The sequence below is a fragment of the Saimiri boliviensis genome, chromosome 10 (assembly GCF_048565385.1).
Source record: "Saimiri boliviensis isolate mSaiBol1 chromosome 10, mSaiBol1.pri, whole genome shotgun sequence".
Classification (NCBI taxonomy): Eukaryota; Metazoa; Chordata; class Mammalia; order Primates; family Cebidae; genus Saimiri; species Saimiri boliviensis.
In genome coordinates, this window is record NC_133458.1 from 13,941,145 (window position 1) to 13,956,682 (window position 15,538).

Here is a 15,538-nt window from a genome sequence, read left to right on the forward strand (position 1 = left end):
AGTGAAACCCCATCTCTATTAAAAATGTGAACAATTAGCTGGGCATGGTGGCAGGCACCTGTAATTCCAGCTACTCAGGAGACTGAGGCAGGAGAATCGCTTGAATGAGAGAGGCAGAGGTTGCAGTGAGCCGAGATCGTGCCATTGCACTCCAACCTGGGCAACAAGAGCAAAACTCCATCTCAAATAAAATAAAAGTTTTATTTTTTTAAATTGACAAAATGTACCATGTATAAAATGATGTTTTGAAATGTATGTACATTGTGGCATGGCTAAATTGGGCAAATTACCATATGAATTAGCTAATACTTGTCATTTATGTGGTAAGAACACTTCAAGTCTACTTTCCTAACATTTTTCACAAATACAATATATTGTTATTAACTGTCATCGCCAAGTTGTACAGGAGATCTCAAGGCTGATTTTCTTGATCCTTACTTAGCCGTTCACAGAAAAAGATTCTTTAAGTCCAGGCTAGAGGGAGGCCGTACGATCAGTGGTTATGGGCATGGTCTTTGGAGATGGGCTGACCTGGATTAGAGTCCAGGTTATGTCAGATACTTGTTGTGTGACCATAGAAAACTTTCTTACTATCTCTGTACCTCTATCTCTTTTTTTCTTTTTATAAAAAAAAAAATAGAAGTACTAACTCATAGAAGTGTTATGAAGGATAATAACGTGTTAGACAGGTTAATAATGCATGTACCTTAGCACAATGCCTGACATTTAGTAAGCTCTCAACAAATACTAGCTCTTACTGGACAGGCACCATGGCTCATGCCTGTAATCCCAGCACTTTGGGTGGCTGAGGCAGGCGGATCACAAGGTCAGGAGTTTGAGACAAGTCTGGCCAACTGGTCTCCCCATCTAGTGAATCCCCATCTCTACTAAAAATATAAAAATTAGCTGGGCGTGGTGGCACATGCCTGTAATCCCAGCTACTCAGGAGGCTGAGGCAGCAGAATCCATTGAACTCGGGAGGCGGAGGCTGCAGTAAGCTGAGATCACACCACTGCACTCCAGCCTGGGTGACAGAGTGAGACTCTGTCTCAGAAAAAAAAAAAAAAAAAAAAAAAAAAAGTTTATCTACAATGTGGGTAATATGGGTACAAAACTGGACATTTAAGTTTTAAGTCTAGATCCTAGAACCTTTTCCAGTAAAAGTTGTTCTTAGTAATATCCTTTCCTTAGAGTGGGCATTTCCTGTTAACTTTTAGCCAGTCCTATGAAATTTCTATTTCCCAGAACACTAAAATAGTCAGCTAATTAATCAATTCAGTACATACTATTTTTTTTCTTTATGTGAGACAGTCTCCCTCTGTCACCCAGGCTGGAATGCAGTGGCATCGTCTCGCTTACTGCAACCTCTGCCTTTCAGGATCAAGCGATTCTTGTGCCTCAGCCTCCTGAGTAGCTGGAATTACAGGCGTGTGCTACTATGCCTGGCTGGTTTTTGTATTTTTAGTAGAGACGGGGTTCACCGTATTGGCCAGGCTGGTCTCAAACTCCTGGCCTCAAGTGATCCTTCCGCCTCGGCCTCCCATAGTACTGGAATTATAGTCATGAACCATTGTTCCTGGCTAGTACATATTTTTGGGTTTCTACTATTTTTAAGGTCTGAGAGATTGTTAGCCGCAGAAGTCCATTTCATTTTCTCTGTATGCAATTTATTTTATACTCCTTTAACAAAAATGAAAATCCAAATCAATATGAAATGTGAATAAACTAATAACAGGGAATTAGAAAATAAGAGGCGACCTTAAAGTTTGTCTAGTCCAATTCTTTATTTTATAGGTGTGGAAATTGAAGCCCAGAGGAGTTAAGCAACTTTTCTAAGGTCACACAGTGAGTAAGTGGGTGAACTGGCATGAGAGCCCAGATATTGACATGCTGAGCCAGTGTTCTGTTGACTAAAGCCTACTATGTTCAGTGGTTCACCTCTTCTTTTGGCACAACATGACTTCAAAAATTAAAAACAGAGAAACACAGGTCTGAAAAACACAGATAAAAACGAGGCAATGCTATTTAAAATTTATGAAGAAAGCAAGGGATGTCAGATACTTCTCTGCTGGTTGTGAAAACATCAGAGCTGTGAAGTCCAGTGAGACAGCATTCCAAATGTCTTTCCTTTTTGTCTATTGTCAAGAACCTATATTTAACAATGATACTCTACACGCCAGCAAACAGTAAGCACAAGTCCTACAGGCTGGCAGTTGGCAATCCCTGGTCCACATGCCAAAGATGCTGCAGCTGCCAATTTCAGGCGGCAAAGAAACTGACTGCAACGTACAAATTTCCATCCCTATCATTTCCAGTAGTTATTGCCTACAATTGTCTCCACCCTCTCATCGGAGTTTTCAAGAGCAACACCCTAACGTGACTTCCTGTGTAGCACCAGTACCATCCTGGCCTTCTGGAGTCACAGGTTCTGTCATTTGTCACACTCCTGTGAGAAGACAATGACTATGGACCCCTATGATAAAACATACATAAGCATTCCAGCATTTTTAATAGTAATTGCTAAATTTCTATCCAAAATTGTTTCTTTTTCTCTCTGTGATCCTAGAGCAATCGCACGTTCTTGATTATTAATATCTACTGCATAAGAATATGCTAAGAGGATGAATTGGACTAATCAAATGCATGAGATATCCAACCTTAAAAGAATAGGCTGGACGTAGTGGCTCACACCTGTAATCCCAGCACTTCGGGAGGCCCACATGGGTGGATCCCTGAGGTCAGGAGTTCAAGACCAGCCTGGGCAACATGGTGAAACCCTCTCTCTACTAAAAATACACAAATTAGCCAGGCATGGTTGTGCATGCCTATAGTCCCAGCTACTCAGGAGGCTGAGGCAGGTGAATTGCTTGAAACTGGGAGACAAGTTGCAGTGAGCCAAGATTGGGCCGCTTCACTCCAGACTGGGTGACAGAGTAAGACTCCATCTTAAAAAAAAAAAAAAAAAAGAATAAAGGGTAACACATCCCTGGGCCTATATGATGTGAGTAGAAATTTGAACACAATGAACACTATGAACAGGCCGTTACCAGCCATTCAAGAGATGAACATCAGGAGGTCTTCTGCAAGGGAGTGCCTCAGAGTTTATTTATAGCCAGACTGCCTGGTCTTGAATCGTGTTTCTACTACTGAATAATTTAGTGACCTTGGATAAATGAATTAATTTCACTAAACTTTATTTTCTCCATTTAATGTTAGGATAGCATTAGTACCTAACTCCACAGATTTGATGGGAGAATTATATTAAAGCATTTTATGCAATGCTGACCACATAGTAAATGCTCAATAATTATCAGCTACAATTAAATTTCTATCGTACTATAACCTAAAATTAGAGGGATTTAAAGAAGGTTAGAAATCAGAAGGTGGCTCAACACTGAGAGTTTGGAAATGAGGTCAACAGATAGTTAAAGTGTCCTTGTGTATTCCATATGGTTTTTTGTGAGTAGTCACTCTGTGCTAGGAATGTATAGGTGTAAAGAGATGACCCAATGCTTGTCCTTTGTGGAGAGATGAATGAAGCATAATTGAGACGTGTACTGTAAACTCCAGGTTGAGGATTACAAAAAGTTGGAAACCAAAACCCAAAGCTGAATTCCTTAGCCTTGGGAGAAGTCTCCTGTTTTTTTCCAAGTGAATGGGCTAGGGCCAGGTTCAAAGAGAGAGCGGCTCCCCAGAAGCCTTTGCCAACTGACTCACAGAGGTTCCCTGAGTCTGGGCCACAGCTCCTGCTCCTTTCAGCCTGTGCCCTCCAAGTCTGAGTGGCCTCCTATGCCTCTAGAAGGGACATGGGGAAGCCACGAGGGCAAAGGTTTAGGTGACCTACCAGCACCAATGCTATTCCTGTCTAAAGAGCAATTTTGGTTTCCGATCAGAAAGTTTCCCCAACAGAATTAAAATAACGTCTGACATCATGGTAATAATAACAGTTTATCTTATGTTCACATAGCACTTTTAAGTCTTCAAAAATAATGTGTCCATTTGCATCTTGCTCGTGGTTTTCAGTGGCACTCTGGGGTGTCCTAAACAGCTTTCATATGCACAATTTACAGATGAAGGACTGAAGCTTGGGCAGTTTGAGGGACTTCTCTGGAAAGAACACAGCTAGCAAATGGTAGACCTGGAACTAGACCCAGGGTCTCAGGTACGTGCCTCATGTATTTAATGGCTAGGCAGTGTCTTGGGCTTCCTGGATGCCTGGGCCAATCCTGAGAGAGCACTCACACACAGAATTTAAGGTCCATACCCGCAACTTCCTGAGCAGTGTTTCTGCACACCATGATTTCCTGCTGCTCCTCTCTTCCCTTGAGACCTACCCCTGGAATTAGAGCTTGTCACTTTCGTCCTGCCATTTGACTGTATCCACTCCCAGTGTTGGTTGCAATGCAATATTCAGCATCTGTCATGAAACTAAACAACCATTAAAAAACTGTATTCAGCAGTAATGGAATTATACATTGTATATCCAGTTAGGTAATTTTTAAAAATTAAACTAATTAATTATTTTATCATTATTACATTTTTGGAGACAAGGCCTTAGTCTGTCACCCGGGCTGGAATGCAGTGGCACAATCACAGCTCACTGCAGCCTCAAAATCCTCAAGTGATCCTCCTACCTCAGCCTCCTGATGAGCTTGGGCTGCAGGCACATGTTGCCACACCCGGCTAGATAACTTACAGAAACACTTTCTAATGTTCTTCAATTGATGAATCATCAACTTAAAACTGCAGCGTCAACCTCTTTAATCCATTGTTTTCGGTTTCACCATCCTGCCCATCAAGAAAGTGGCTTCTCCTCCATCTCTGACCCTTAAAGTCACAGTCCCTTCTTGCTACCTACCTCATCTTGTTTCACACACCAGTATAAAAAATGCTGTTTTTGTTTTTTGGTCACAGTTTTAAGTGCTTTTCTGTCTGGATCCCAATGCCTATCTCCGACTAGAGATGGAAAACTGCCTTTTATCTCTCCTCCTCTTTCTTCTCCTTTGGAAATTTCACAGTCTCTTTGGTTTTTATATAATGGTTATGATTATGGGTTCTGCAGTCATATTGCCTAAGTTTGATTCTGGACTAGGTACTTATTAGCTGGGAGCATTGGTTAAATTATATAATCTCTCTATAGCTCTGTTTTCTCATCCAAAAGTAGTAATAATAGTCTCTACCTGATAGGGTTTTTATGAGGACTTAAAGGGCTTATACTTGTAAGGTTCTTGGAATAGTACTTCACGAAGCGCTCAGGTTGTGTGTGTGTGTGTGTGTGTGTGTGTGTGCACGCGTGCGCATGTGAGTGTTGTATGTGAACTAGAGATGTCTTTCTTCAGGATCTCACCACCCAAAACCAAGTATAGCTCTAAACTAACTCTCAGATCTCAGCAAGAACAGCCTCCATTCCCACCCTTTTTGTGTTCTGTGTTCCTCTGAATCTCTTAACCTCCTTTGCAGCCATGCCCATAGGACTCGTCAAACAGGATAAAAAGCCTTTCGTAAAGAATCTCTGACACCAGTGGCCTCATCATTGCACATTCTAGAATGAGAAGGAACCCACATTCACCAAACATCTCCTACATTAGGATTGGTTAGATTTATTCTTAATTTGAAATGTCGCTAAGAGTGTCCTACATTGACCTGGTTAAACAGAGAAAGCTTGGGAGCCAGATTGTTTGGGTGTGAGTCTAACATTTTCCATCTACTTAAAGTTTACATCTATAAATGGGGTGATAATGGGAAATGGATTGACTATAATGATAAACCGAGGTTATCTCTATAAAGTCCCTCTCAATGTGCAGTGGATGGCACAGAGTAATTTCGAATAATGCTAACTATTACCATTATTATTAAAACCCTTTTTTCCATTGAATTATCTCTGCGTGGGGCTTTCCATTCATCCCCAGCAATGAAAAGTTGTGTGGTGGTACTTGCTAACTTCCTCTAAGTGAAGACTATGTGCTTATTCAGAGAAAATCACAGACAGTTCCGTGGAGGAGGCAAGAATAGTAGAAACAAATGACCATTGCAATCTCGGCAGATTGGAAAGTGGATTTTGTTGTGTGATTGCTTCAGATTGCCAGATGAATGTTTATGGATTCACTGTCTCTGACAAAAGAAATTGTCAGACCTGTGAAACCCCATCTCTACTAAAAATACAAAAAAATTAGTTGGGCATAGTGGTGAACACCTGTAATGCCAGCTACTTCGGAGGCTGAGGGAGGAGAATCACTTGAACCCAGGAGGTGGAGGTTGCAGTGAGCCGAGATCTCGCCACGGTACTCCAGCTGGGGTGACAGAGTAAGACTCCGTCCCCCCCCGCCCCCAAAAAAGAAATTGTCACATAGTTCGTAGGATATTATAAAAATCAATTTTTCTCCAAGCCGAACTAGGCATTTAGGTACATTTACTACTTATAAGAGAGGAAGTGCAATTGAGGGGAAATATCCAAATGTGGATGAAAGTGGATGGAGGTATCAATGGGATCGGGAATCTCTGCCTCTGGTTGTATTTTTTTAAAAACTTTTTATAGATATGACTATATTGGTAACAACTGCTGTTCTACTACTACTGAGCATACCTGAGTAAGTCAGAGGTAGAGTGACTTTTAAATTTCTGGATTCTAGAGTGTACAAAATAATTTTTTTCCCAGCATTCTCAACTTAATAAGTAGTTAAATTAAAAAATGTTAAGTATAACAAATGCGTTAAAAACTAAATACTTCCCAAGCAGGAAAAAGGAATGCTTTGCAGAATCTGTTGGTTCATTCAGTCTCAGATATAAAGAGAGTAGTGAATGTAGATGGTATTTGGTACCATGATTCCAGGAGATGACTAAGGCTGGAGATTCAAATTTAACACCTGTTAGGAATGACTTTCCTTGCACAATGCTCTCCTCAGGGCACCCTTGACCTCTGCATTCCTAATGCTGTAGATCAGGGGGTTCAGCATCGGGTTGAAAAAACTGTAAAATAGAAAAAGGACCTTCTGCTGCTCCTCAGGATGGCGGGACTTGGGGGCCATGTACATGACAATGGCACTGCCAAAGAAAAGTCCCACCACGCAGAGGTGGGAGGAGCAGGTGGAGAAGGCCTTTCTGCGGCCCTCCCCAGACTGGATCCTCAGGATGGCCGCCAGGATGTGTGAGTAGGAGACCAGTACCAGGCAAAGTGGCCCCACCAAGATGAACACGGAAGCAGAAAAGATGGCCACCTGGTTGAGCCAGGTGTCAGCACAGGCCAGCCTGAGGACAGACAGGATTTCACAGAAGTGGTTGATTTCATGAGGCCCACAAAAGGGCAGTCTTAGGATGAGGCTCACATGGACCAGAGCCAGGAGGGAGCCACACACCCAGGAAGTGACAGTCAGGGTGATGCAGACTCTCCAGGTCATGATGGCAGAATATCGGAGAGGGTGGCAGATGGCCACGTACCGATCACAGGACATTACCACCAGGTGGAGACATTCTGTCTGTGCAAAACTCAAAAACAGAAACATCTGCGTCATGCAGCCAGCAAAGGAGATGGGCTTGGCTGGAAGCAGGAGGTTCACCAGCATCTGGGGCACCGTGTTGCAGGCGTAGGCGATGTCGACGATGGCCAGGTGTGAGAGGAAGAAGTACATGGGGGTGTGCAGTCTGGAGTCCAGTGAGATGAGCCCCAGGATGGCCCCGTTCCCCAGTAGGGCAAAGATATAGAACAGGGAGAAGAGCCCAAAGAGGAGCATCTGAATCTGTGGGCTGAGGGGAAATCCCAGCAGGAGGAACTCTGTGACCATTGTCTGATTTTCCCCTATTTCTGTGAAAAAGAAATAGGTCTCTTAGGACCAGATTGTCAAGAAACACCTAGACATTATTTTATGAATTTAGTCATTTTTAAAAGATAAACTTTTAACATCAATACTTAGCTACACATTAAGTTAATCACTGATTGTAAATATCCAATGTTACAGAAGGGATTGTGTCAACAGTGACAGGATACATAGAGCTATTAACACATCATGGGAAGAAAGAATGTCATACCAAAAGTGGAAGTAAAATGACCATCTAATAAGGATTGTTTTGAAGCTGCATATATAAAAATTCCTACAAGAATTCCTGATGTTTAGAAATAATCAGTAATAGAAGAACTCCCAATATAGGAATGAGAGTAGTCCTAGAAAAAAAGATGATGTAATCCCAGTTTCTCAGTAGAAATATGATCTGTTTTGCTTTCAGCATCTGAAATCAACCTTTGCATGCTGGAGCAGTTTATATAATAACAGAAGAAGCAGAAAGATAAAAAGCAACTTTAATGGCATTGTGATTGTTTGGGTTCCTAAGAAGAAACTAATGGATGTGCTACAAATGGATTCTAATTGCAATCTTTCTTTTACAATGGGTCATAAACAGGAACTAAAAATTGACGATTTGGCGGTTAATCTACTGATTGATTCACAGTTACTGATTTACCAAAAACTGGTTTTGAATAACAACTCACACAATATGTAGAAATTAGATTTTTCAGGGCTAGTTTGTACATACATATCGTTTAAAGCATTCACAATGCCTGAATGTTACGTTTGCCAATGGGTTATATTTAATTTCTTTTTTAGTCTCTCCTTTCACTTTTGCAAAGCATTTGGTAAATTTAATTCATTTGAGTTTAAGTAAGATGTTCTTTGCACTATGTAGAATGAAACAAACTATGGGGAAAAATTAAAGTATCTTTCAAAATACACCAGAAATGACCATTCATAAAAAATTAACTGTGCTTCTGCAACATAAGAATTGCTAAATACTTTACACATGGCTAACTAAAACATGTTTTTGCAAAGAGCTAATTTAGTGACTTCATTATTTTACATATTATTATGGCAATAAACTGTCAGTCAGGTAATTGGTATTTTGTGAATTGGTGATGTGCCAAATAATATTTGGGTTTCTGTCATTAAGTCCTAAGTAACATTCTCCTCAATGTACCATGTAGAAATCCAGTATTTTGCAAGAGCAAATGTTTGTCTTAGTGCCAATGCTACGCAGCAATAAACTGAGGCTAAGCCATTGAACCTGTATCTGCTTATCTGTAAAGAAAAATATTCTCTGGGATTCATGTAAAGAAAGGTGCTGTTTTTGATGAGACCCTGGTCCAGCTGTCATTGGAGCAAAGACATGGAATCAACTTAAATGCCCATCAATGATAGACTGGATAAAGAAAATGTGGTACATTTACAACATGGAATACTATGCAGCCATGAAAAAGAATGAGATCTTGTTCTTTTCTGGACATGGATGCAGCTGGAGACCATTATCCTTAGCAAACTAATGCAGGAACAGAAAACCAAATACTTAATCTTCTCACATATGAGCATGAGTTAAATGATGAGAACACATACGGGGCATAACACACATGGGGTCTATCAGAGGATGAATGGTGGGAGGAGGGAGAGGATCAGGAAAAATAACTAATGGGTACTAGGCTTAATGTCTGGGTGGTGAGATAGTCTGTATAACAAACTCCAAGACACACGTTTACATATGTAATAAATCTGCTTTTGTATGCCTGAACTTAAAAGTTAAAAAATAAAAAGAAAGTTAAAAATCATCTAATTGGAACCTTGAAGAATGTCACCACTGGATCCTTTTCCAGTGGTAACAAATGATGGTATACTAATAAGCATTATGAATAAATTGTTGATTATTATCAGCAAGACACAAATTATATTGAATATTGCAACGTCATAACACATGACCAAGGCTTATATATTTTTTTCCAGGATTCCATAAAAAAATACTCTGATAAGCCAACCATCTAAATTTAGTTGGAAAACATTCAAAGGATATGAAAATATTTGGTTGTGCATTTGAATGTACATCTTATAAAAATATTTATTTATTTATTTATTTTTGAGACAAGATCTCCTCTGTTACTTACCCTGGAATGCAGTAGTGTGATTACAGCTCACTGTAGTTTTGACATCTCAGACCCAAGCAATCCTCCCAGCTCAGCCTCCCAAGAAGCTGGGATTATGGTGCATACCACCATACCTAGCTAATTTTTTTTGAATAAATATTTCTTGTAGAGACAATGTATTATGTTGCCCAGTGTATTATGTTGCCCAATGTATTATGGTCTCAAACTCTTGGGTTCAAGTGTGCCTCCCACCTCGGCCTCCCAAAGTGCTGGGACTGTAGGCATGAACCACTGTACACAGTCTACATCTAATGAAATTCTTAATTTCTTTACTCAGTCCTTCATTACTTCCTTTTGTAACTTCCCAAATGATTATACAAAGGAAAAAAAATCTGCTATGCACAAGTATGAATTTCTTTGAAAGGCAAATGGAAAGTCAAGAAGAAAGGAGAGCTTACTGAAGACATTCAGATTCTTTAAGGACAGTTGCCACATGGGTTGAAACTATGATTTCTTTTGCAGGCCTGAGTTGTCAACACACTTCTTGTGAACAAGGAAAAGGTTCTCTTACGTTTGTAATTCTGACAGTAAATATTTATTGTGTGAACAAATTAATAAATGCAAATGAATAAATGAATGCATAGTAGTTTTTTTTTTTTTTTGTAACCATTCTTGGACTAAATCTGGAATGCTTGATACAAAGAACATCTTCCTTAAACTGAAATGGATTAAATTTACCAAAGGGTTGATAAAAGTGAAAGGAGAGACTAAAAATATATATATGTATATATATATATATATGTGTATCTAGATCTATATAAACCCCGTTGCAAATATAACACTCAGGCATTGTGTATACTCTCAAATCTTTTGGCTTCCCTGGGCCACACTGAAAGAAGGCATGGTGGTACATGCCTGTAGTTCCTATGTTGCCCAGGCTACTCTCCAACTCCTGGCCTCAATAATTGTCTTGGGCCTCACATAAAATCCACTAACAGTGGCTGACAAGCTTAAAAAAAAAATCACGTAATGTTTTAAGAAAGTTTTTGAATTTGTGTTGGGCCACATTCAAAACTGTCCTATGGGCTGCAGGTTGGACAAGCTTGCTTTAAGTGAGAGATATATATATATATGTTAACCATTAAAAAAATTGGCAAGTTATTTAGTGACTAACAAATTAACGGACATCTCCATGGTTTCTAAGTAAATATGTTAAGACTGAAACCAGTTCTTTACACCTGACCAAACCTGTCTACTTCAAAAAGTAAAACTTAAGATCTGATGAGCTGACAAACTCCTAATGAGTCACACAACATTGTTAAAATGAAAGCTATTTTTAAATCTTCAAGTCAAATAAAATTTCAGATGGTTTACTTCCAATAATCAGAAATATTTGAGGCTGGATGCAGTGGCTTATGCCTATAATCCCAGCCCTTTGGGAGGCTGAGGCAGGAGGATTGCTTGAAGCCAGTAGTTTAATACCAGCCTGGGCAACAGGGTAAAACTCTGTCTCTAAATAAAAAGTAAAACAAAAATGAAAACAAACAAACAGTAGCTGGGCATGGTGACACATGCTTGTAGTTCTAGTTCCTTGGGAGGCTGAGGCAGGAGGGAGTTTGAGGTTGCAGTGAGCTATGATAGAGCCATTGCACTTCGGCCTGGGAAATAGAGTGAGACCCTGTCTCAAAAAGAAAAAGAAAAAGAAAAAAGAATATTTGTTACAACTAATAACACTCATAACCCTCTTTTTTTTAAAATATATATTTGAGACAGTCTTGTTCTGTCACCTAGGCTGGAGTGTAGTGGCGCAATCGTGGTTCATTGTGACCTCAGCCTTCCCAGGAACTGGTGATTCTCCCACCTAACCTCCCCAGTAGCTGGGATTACAGGTGTGCTGCACCATGTCTGGCTACCTTTTTTAAAAAACTTTTTTCACAGATAGGGTCTCACTATGTTGACCTGGTCTCAAATTACTGCCCTCAAGCAATCCTCCTATCTCAGCCTCCCAAAGTGCTGGGATTATAGACATGAGCCACTCCACCCAGCCTCAAATATTCTTATTACTTGGAAGTAAACCATCTAATACTTTATTTGACCTGAGGATTTAAAAATAGGTTTCATTTTAAGAATGTGATGTGACTCATTAGGAGTTTGTCAGCTCATCGGATCTTAAGTTTTGCTTTTTGAAGTAGACAGGTTTGGTCATGTGCAAAGAAATGATTTCAGTCTTACATATTTACTTAGAAATCATGGAGATGTTGGATAATTTGTTAGTCATCAAATAGTGTGCTAAATTTTTAAATGGCTAACTGTTACATATATATCATTTCAAGCATACACAATGCCTGAATGTTATGTTTGCAACTGGGTTATATTTAATTTTGTTTTTAGTCTCTTTCACTTTTTCCAATCCTTTGATGAATTTTATCCATTTGAGTTTCAGTAAAATTTTCTTTGTATCGTGTATAATGAAAGAAACTATGGGGGTGGGTGGAGAAATAGAAATGTCTTTCGAGTATACAGATTATATTTGGCAAGATTTAAGAAAGCCAGAAATTCCAGATTCAGTCCAAGGATGGTAAAACAACAAGAACAAAAATAAAACAACAACAAAAAATTCATTCAAAAAGCATTCAATCATTCATTTGACTTATTGATCTAGTAAGTGATTTAAAAGGTTAAATACATTTGACCATATATTGTGCATGGTAGGCGTTCAATAATTATTTATTGACTAACTAGATATCAATTTGATTAAATATGAAGAAGCAAAACATTAATGAGCCCTCCACATTCTGCTGTGAGTCACGTTCTCAGGCAGAGTAAACAATGAAAGAAACTATAAAGAGCAATTAAAGAGCCATGGGCTCAGTGGTCAGATGCACATTTATTAGTTATATGACCTTGAGTATGTATCTTAACCTCTCCAGGTTTGTTTCCTGTTTTTTTTTTTTTGTTTGTTTGTTTAAAGGAGAAAAGTGATAGTACCTATTTTATGAGACTGTTATGAAGAATAATTGAGATGATATGTGTAATACATTGAACATATTCCTGGTATGCAGTGAACACTCAATAGCTGAGATCAATTATTATTAGTCTTTAACAATTTCTTGGGTAGCCTGTGATTGTATGAACCTGCCAAGCATTGCCTCTTCATGGTTCACAATAATCCTTAAAACCATTTACTGTATTGTCCATGATCCTCTAAAGCTGATTTTGTAGTCTTGATTATAGCAGTGTCAGTCAACCTGTTAATTTTATGGATGATGTATTCTTAATGTATTTAAATTTAACATCGATGTTTATAACTTTGTTGCTTTCATGCAGTTACTTCTCCATCATATAAAACAAAACTAGCTTAATTATTTACTTACATTATTTGTGATATAGTCAAAGAAGTTAGCATGTAAGTTTTCCTCAAACTATCCCCATAGCAGAAAAATAATCAGCACATATTTAGAGAGGAGTGAATTTCCTTACCAACGTTTGTAGTAGATGTGAGTTAACCAAGACTAGGAGCTAAAACATGTCTAGGAGGAATTCATGGTAAAGTAAGCAAAGGCAACCTGGTTAGCTCCCACATTTGGACTCAAGGATCTCAGAAGTAGGAAGCACCTGAAGGTTCCTGGGAGTTTCTGTGGGAGCTGCAGAATCTTTGCTTCTATTTCTGATTGAAAATGTATCAGAACCCTCAGAAAAGGTGATGTTATTCTCTGATGGGCTCAACCTGGTTAACAGCTGAGGGATCACTGGAGGAACTGGGCCATGAAACCTCCTTCATGCCCACCTCCTTGGGGAAGGAGGAACAAGGCAATTGTCTTTTTCTATTTCTGTTCTCAACCCCAGCGGGATGAACAATTAAGAAACACAGATAGCCACAGAGCACACCTCTGAGACAACATCTCTCATGACAGTCCCGGAATGCTTGGATTTCATGAATCCCAGCACTGCCCTTGTTCTGTAGTCTCCAGATGGTTCAAGTGAGCCTGTCAGGAAGCAGGACCAGTGTGACAATGAATAAGCTCCTGGCGGGCACCTCTGTAGCTCAGCCTCTTCCTAATGTAATCTGGGTTACTTGTATTGCAGCAGAAGTGGGAAGAAAGGACCCTGAAAAGTTAACCAATTCCAAGTGACCCTCTGAGGTGCAGACATGCTTTGGGGAGCTGGTGAGGGAGGCACAGAGCAGATTGGGGAGTCCACGGAAGGGCCAAGGTGTCCCAGTGGGGCTTATTAGAGCCTACCTGAAGGGAGGGTCTCCTAGGGCACAAACCACCACCGTAGATCATGTCTTAGAATTATTCTCTAATCTTTATTCTGAAAGGGGAGAGTGCTGGATTTGGAGCACACCTCAGGAAGAGACACGACCCTCTCCAAGGTGGCTTCACTAGAAGCTACCACTTCTCTCTGGAGGGTGGAGATATTTGCCAGTCAAAGGTATTCTCATGTTTATTTCTATTTCTTTCTTCTACTGGATATAGAAGGATTATGAATTTTATTTGAAGCAATTATGCAATTTACAATCTAATGAGCTTATTACAATGTCAACTTTGATCTGCTGGGGTTATGGAGTAAACCCAAAGAAAATCTTGCACACGTAATCAGGGTGTGAGAACATGCTCACCTGTGTTCCAACTGTACATATCCACAGTGAATTGCTTTGGGGACACACAGAAATGCTCCTGGTCACATGAAAAGTCCAGTGCCTAGTAGGCCATCCATAAACATTAGAATCTTTTCTTCTTTCCTTTTCTTTTCACACCCTGGTAAAGTGCAACTGATATAAATGACAAAAAGCCTGTGAAACTGTAGACAAAAAGCTCTACAATTCTAGAACTTTTTTCTATATTCATCACCATATGAACATCAATTATAAAAAGTCATTTTAAGGTAGAAAACAAAAAATGTGAGTTAAAACAAGTTAAATAGGAGATTTTTATGATGCCAAACAAACTAATTTAGGAAACACATCACCTCAAAGTACGTATTTCATCACATATCGAGTTGAAGCAGGTTTCACTTCTAAAAATAGTCAGAATAAACATATACAAATTATAAAGTTATACCAAGGAAAGTAACACAGAACAGTCCGATCTTAATAGAAACGAATATGCTCACACGTGTTTGCATGATAAACGAGTATGCAGAAATCAGGAAACTGCTTTTCAGGAGCAAGTAGTAAACAGAAAGCTCTGTGAAGAATGTCCTTAGGGAATTCATTTCTTTATAACAAACACCTTAGGAACATTGGTTTAAAAATTAGAAAATAGTAAGTAAGTATAACATTTGGGAATGACACACAAACAAAAACTTAGAAAAACGCTTTAGGAACATACATATCAATAGCTATAAATCAAAATTTTCAATATTCTGTTAAACTGAGATAACTTTTATCTTGAAGAGAGTAAAAATGACACAAAAACGAGTAAAAATGACACAAAAACATAGGAAAGAACTCAGCACACACAAATGACACAGCCAATATTAACTGAAATGAGAAACATTGACTTGACTGCTAGCATTGGGCATTGGTTTTACTGGACATTTATAACGTCTATGCTTAAAGTACTTGTGGAATTTGACCACAGAGTTCATTTGAGAGTAGTACAAACAAAAGCTAACATAAGATGGGTGGACTTAGCGACCCTG

At 39.3% G+C, this 15,538-nt stretch overlaps 1 protein-coding gene across 1 annotated transcript; it reads right to left on the reverse strand.

Moving 5' to 3' along the window:
• Positions 1 to 6,824: 6,824 nt before the first annotated feature.
• Positions 6,825 to 7,790, reverse strand: LOC101047895 (olfactory receptor 2A1/2A42). Its single transcript, XM_003929824.4, has one exon. The coding sequence runs from the start codon at positions 7,776 to 7,778 to the stop codon at positions 6,867 to 6,869; it is 912 nt and encodes a 303-aa protein (XP_003929873.3). The 5' UTR covers positions 7,779 to 7,790; the 3' UTR covers positions 6,825 to 6,866.
• Positions 7,791 to 15,538: the final 7,748 nt, after the last annotated feature.

What these genes read in the sequence shown, in the direction of transcription:
- LOC101047895 (XM_003929824.4), bottom strand. Translation starts at nt 7,778, where the DNA reads ATGGTCACAGAGTTCCTCCTGCTGGGATTTCCCCTCAGCCCACAGATT.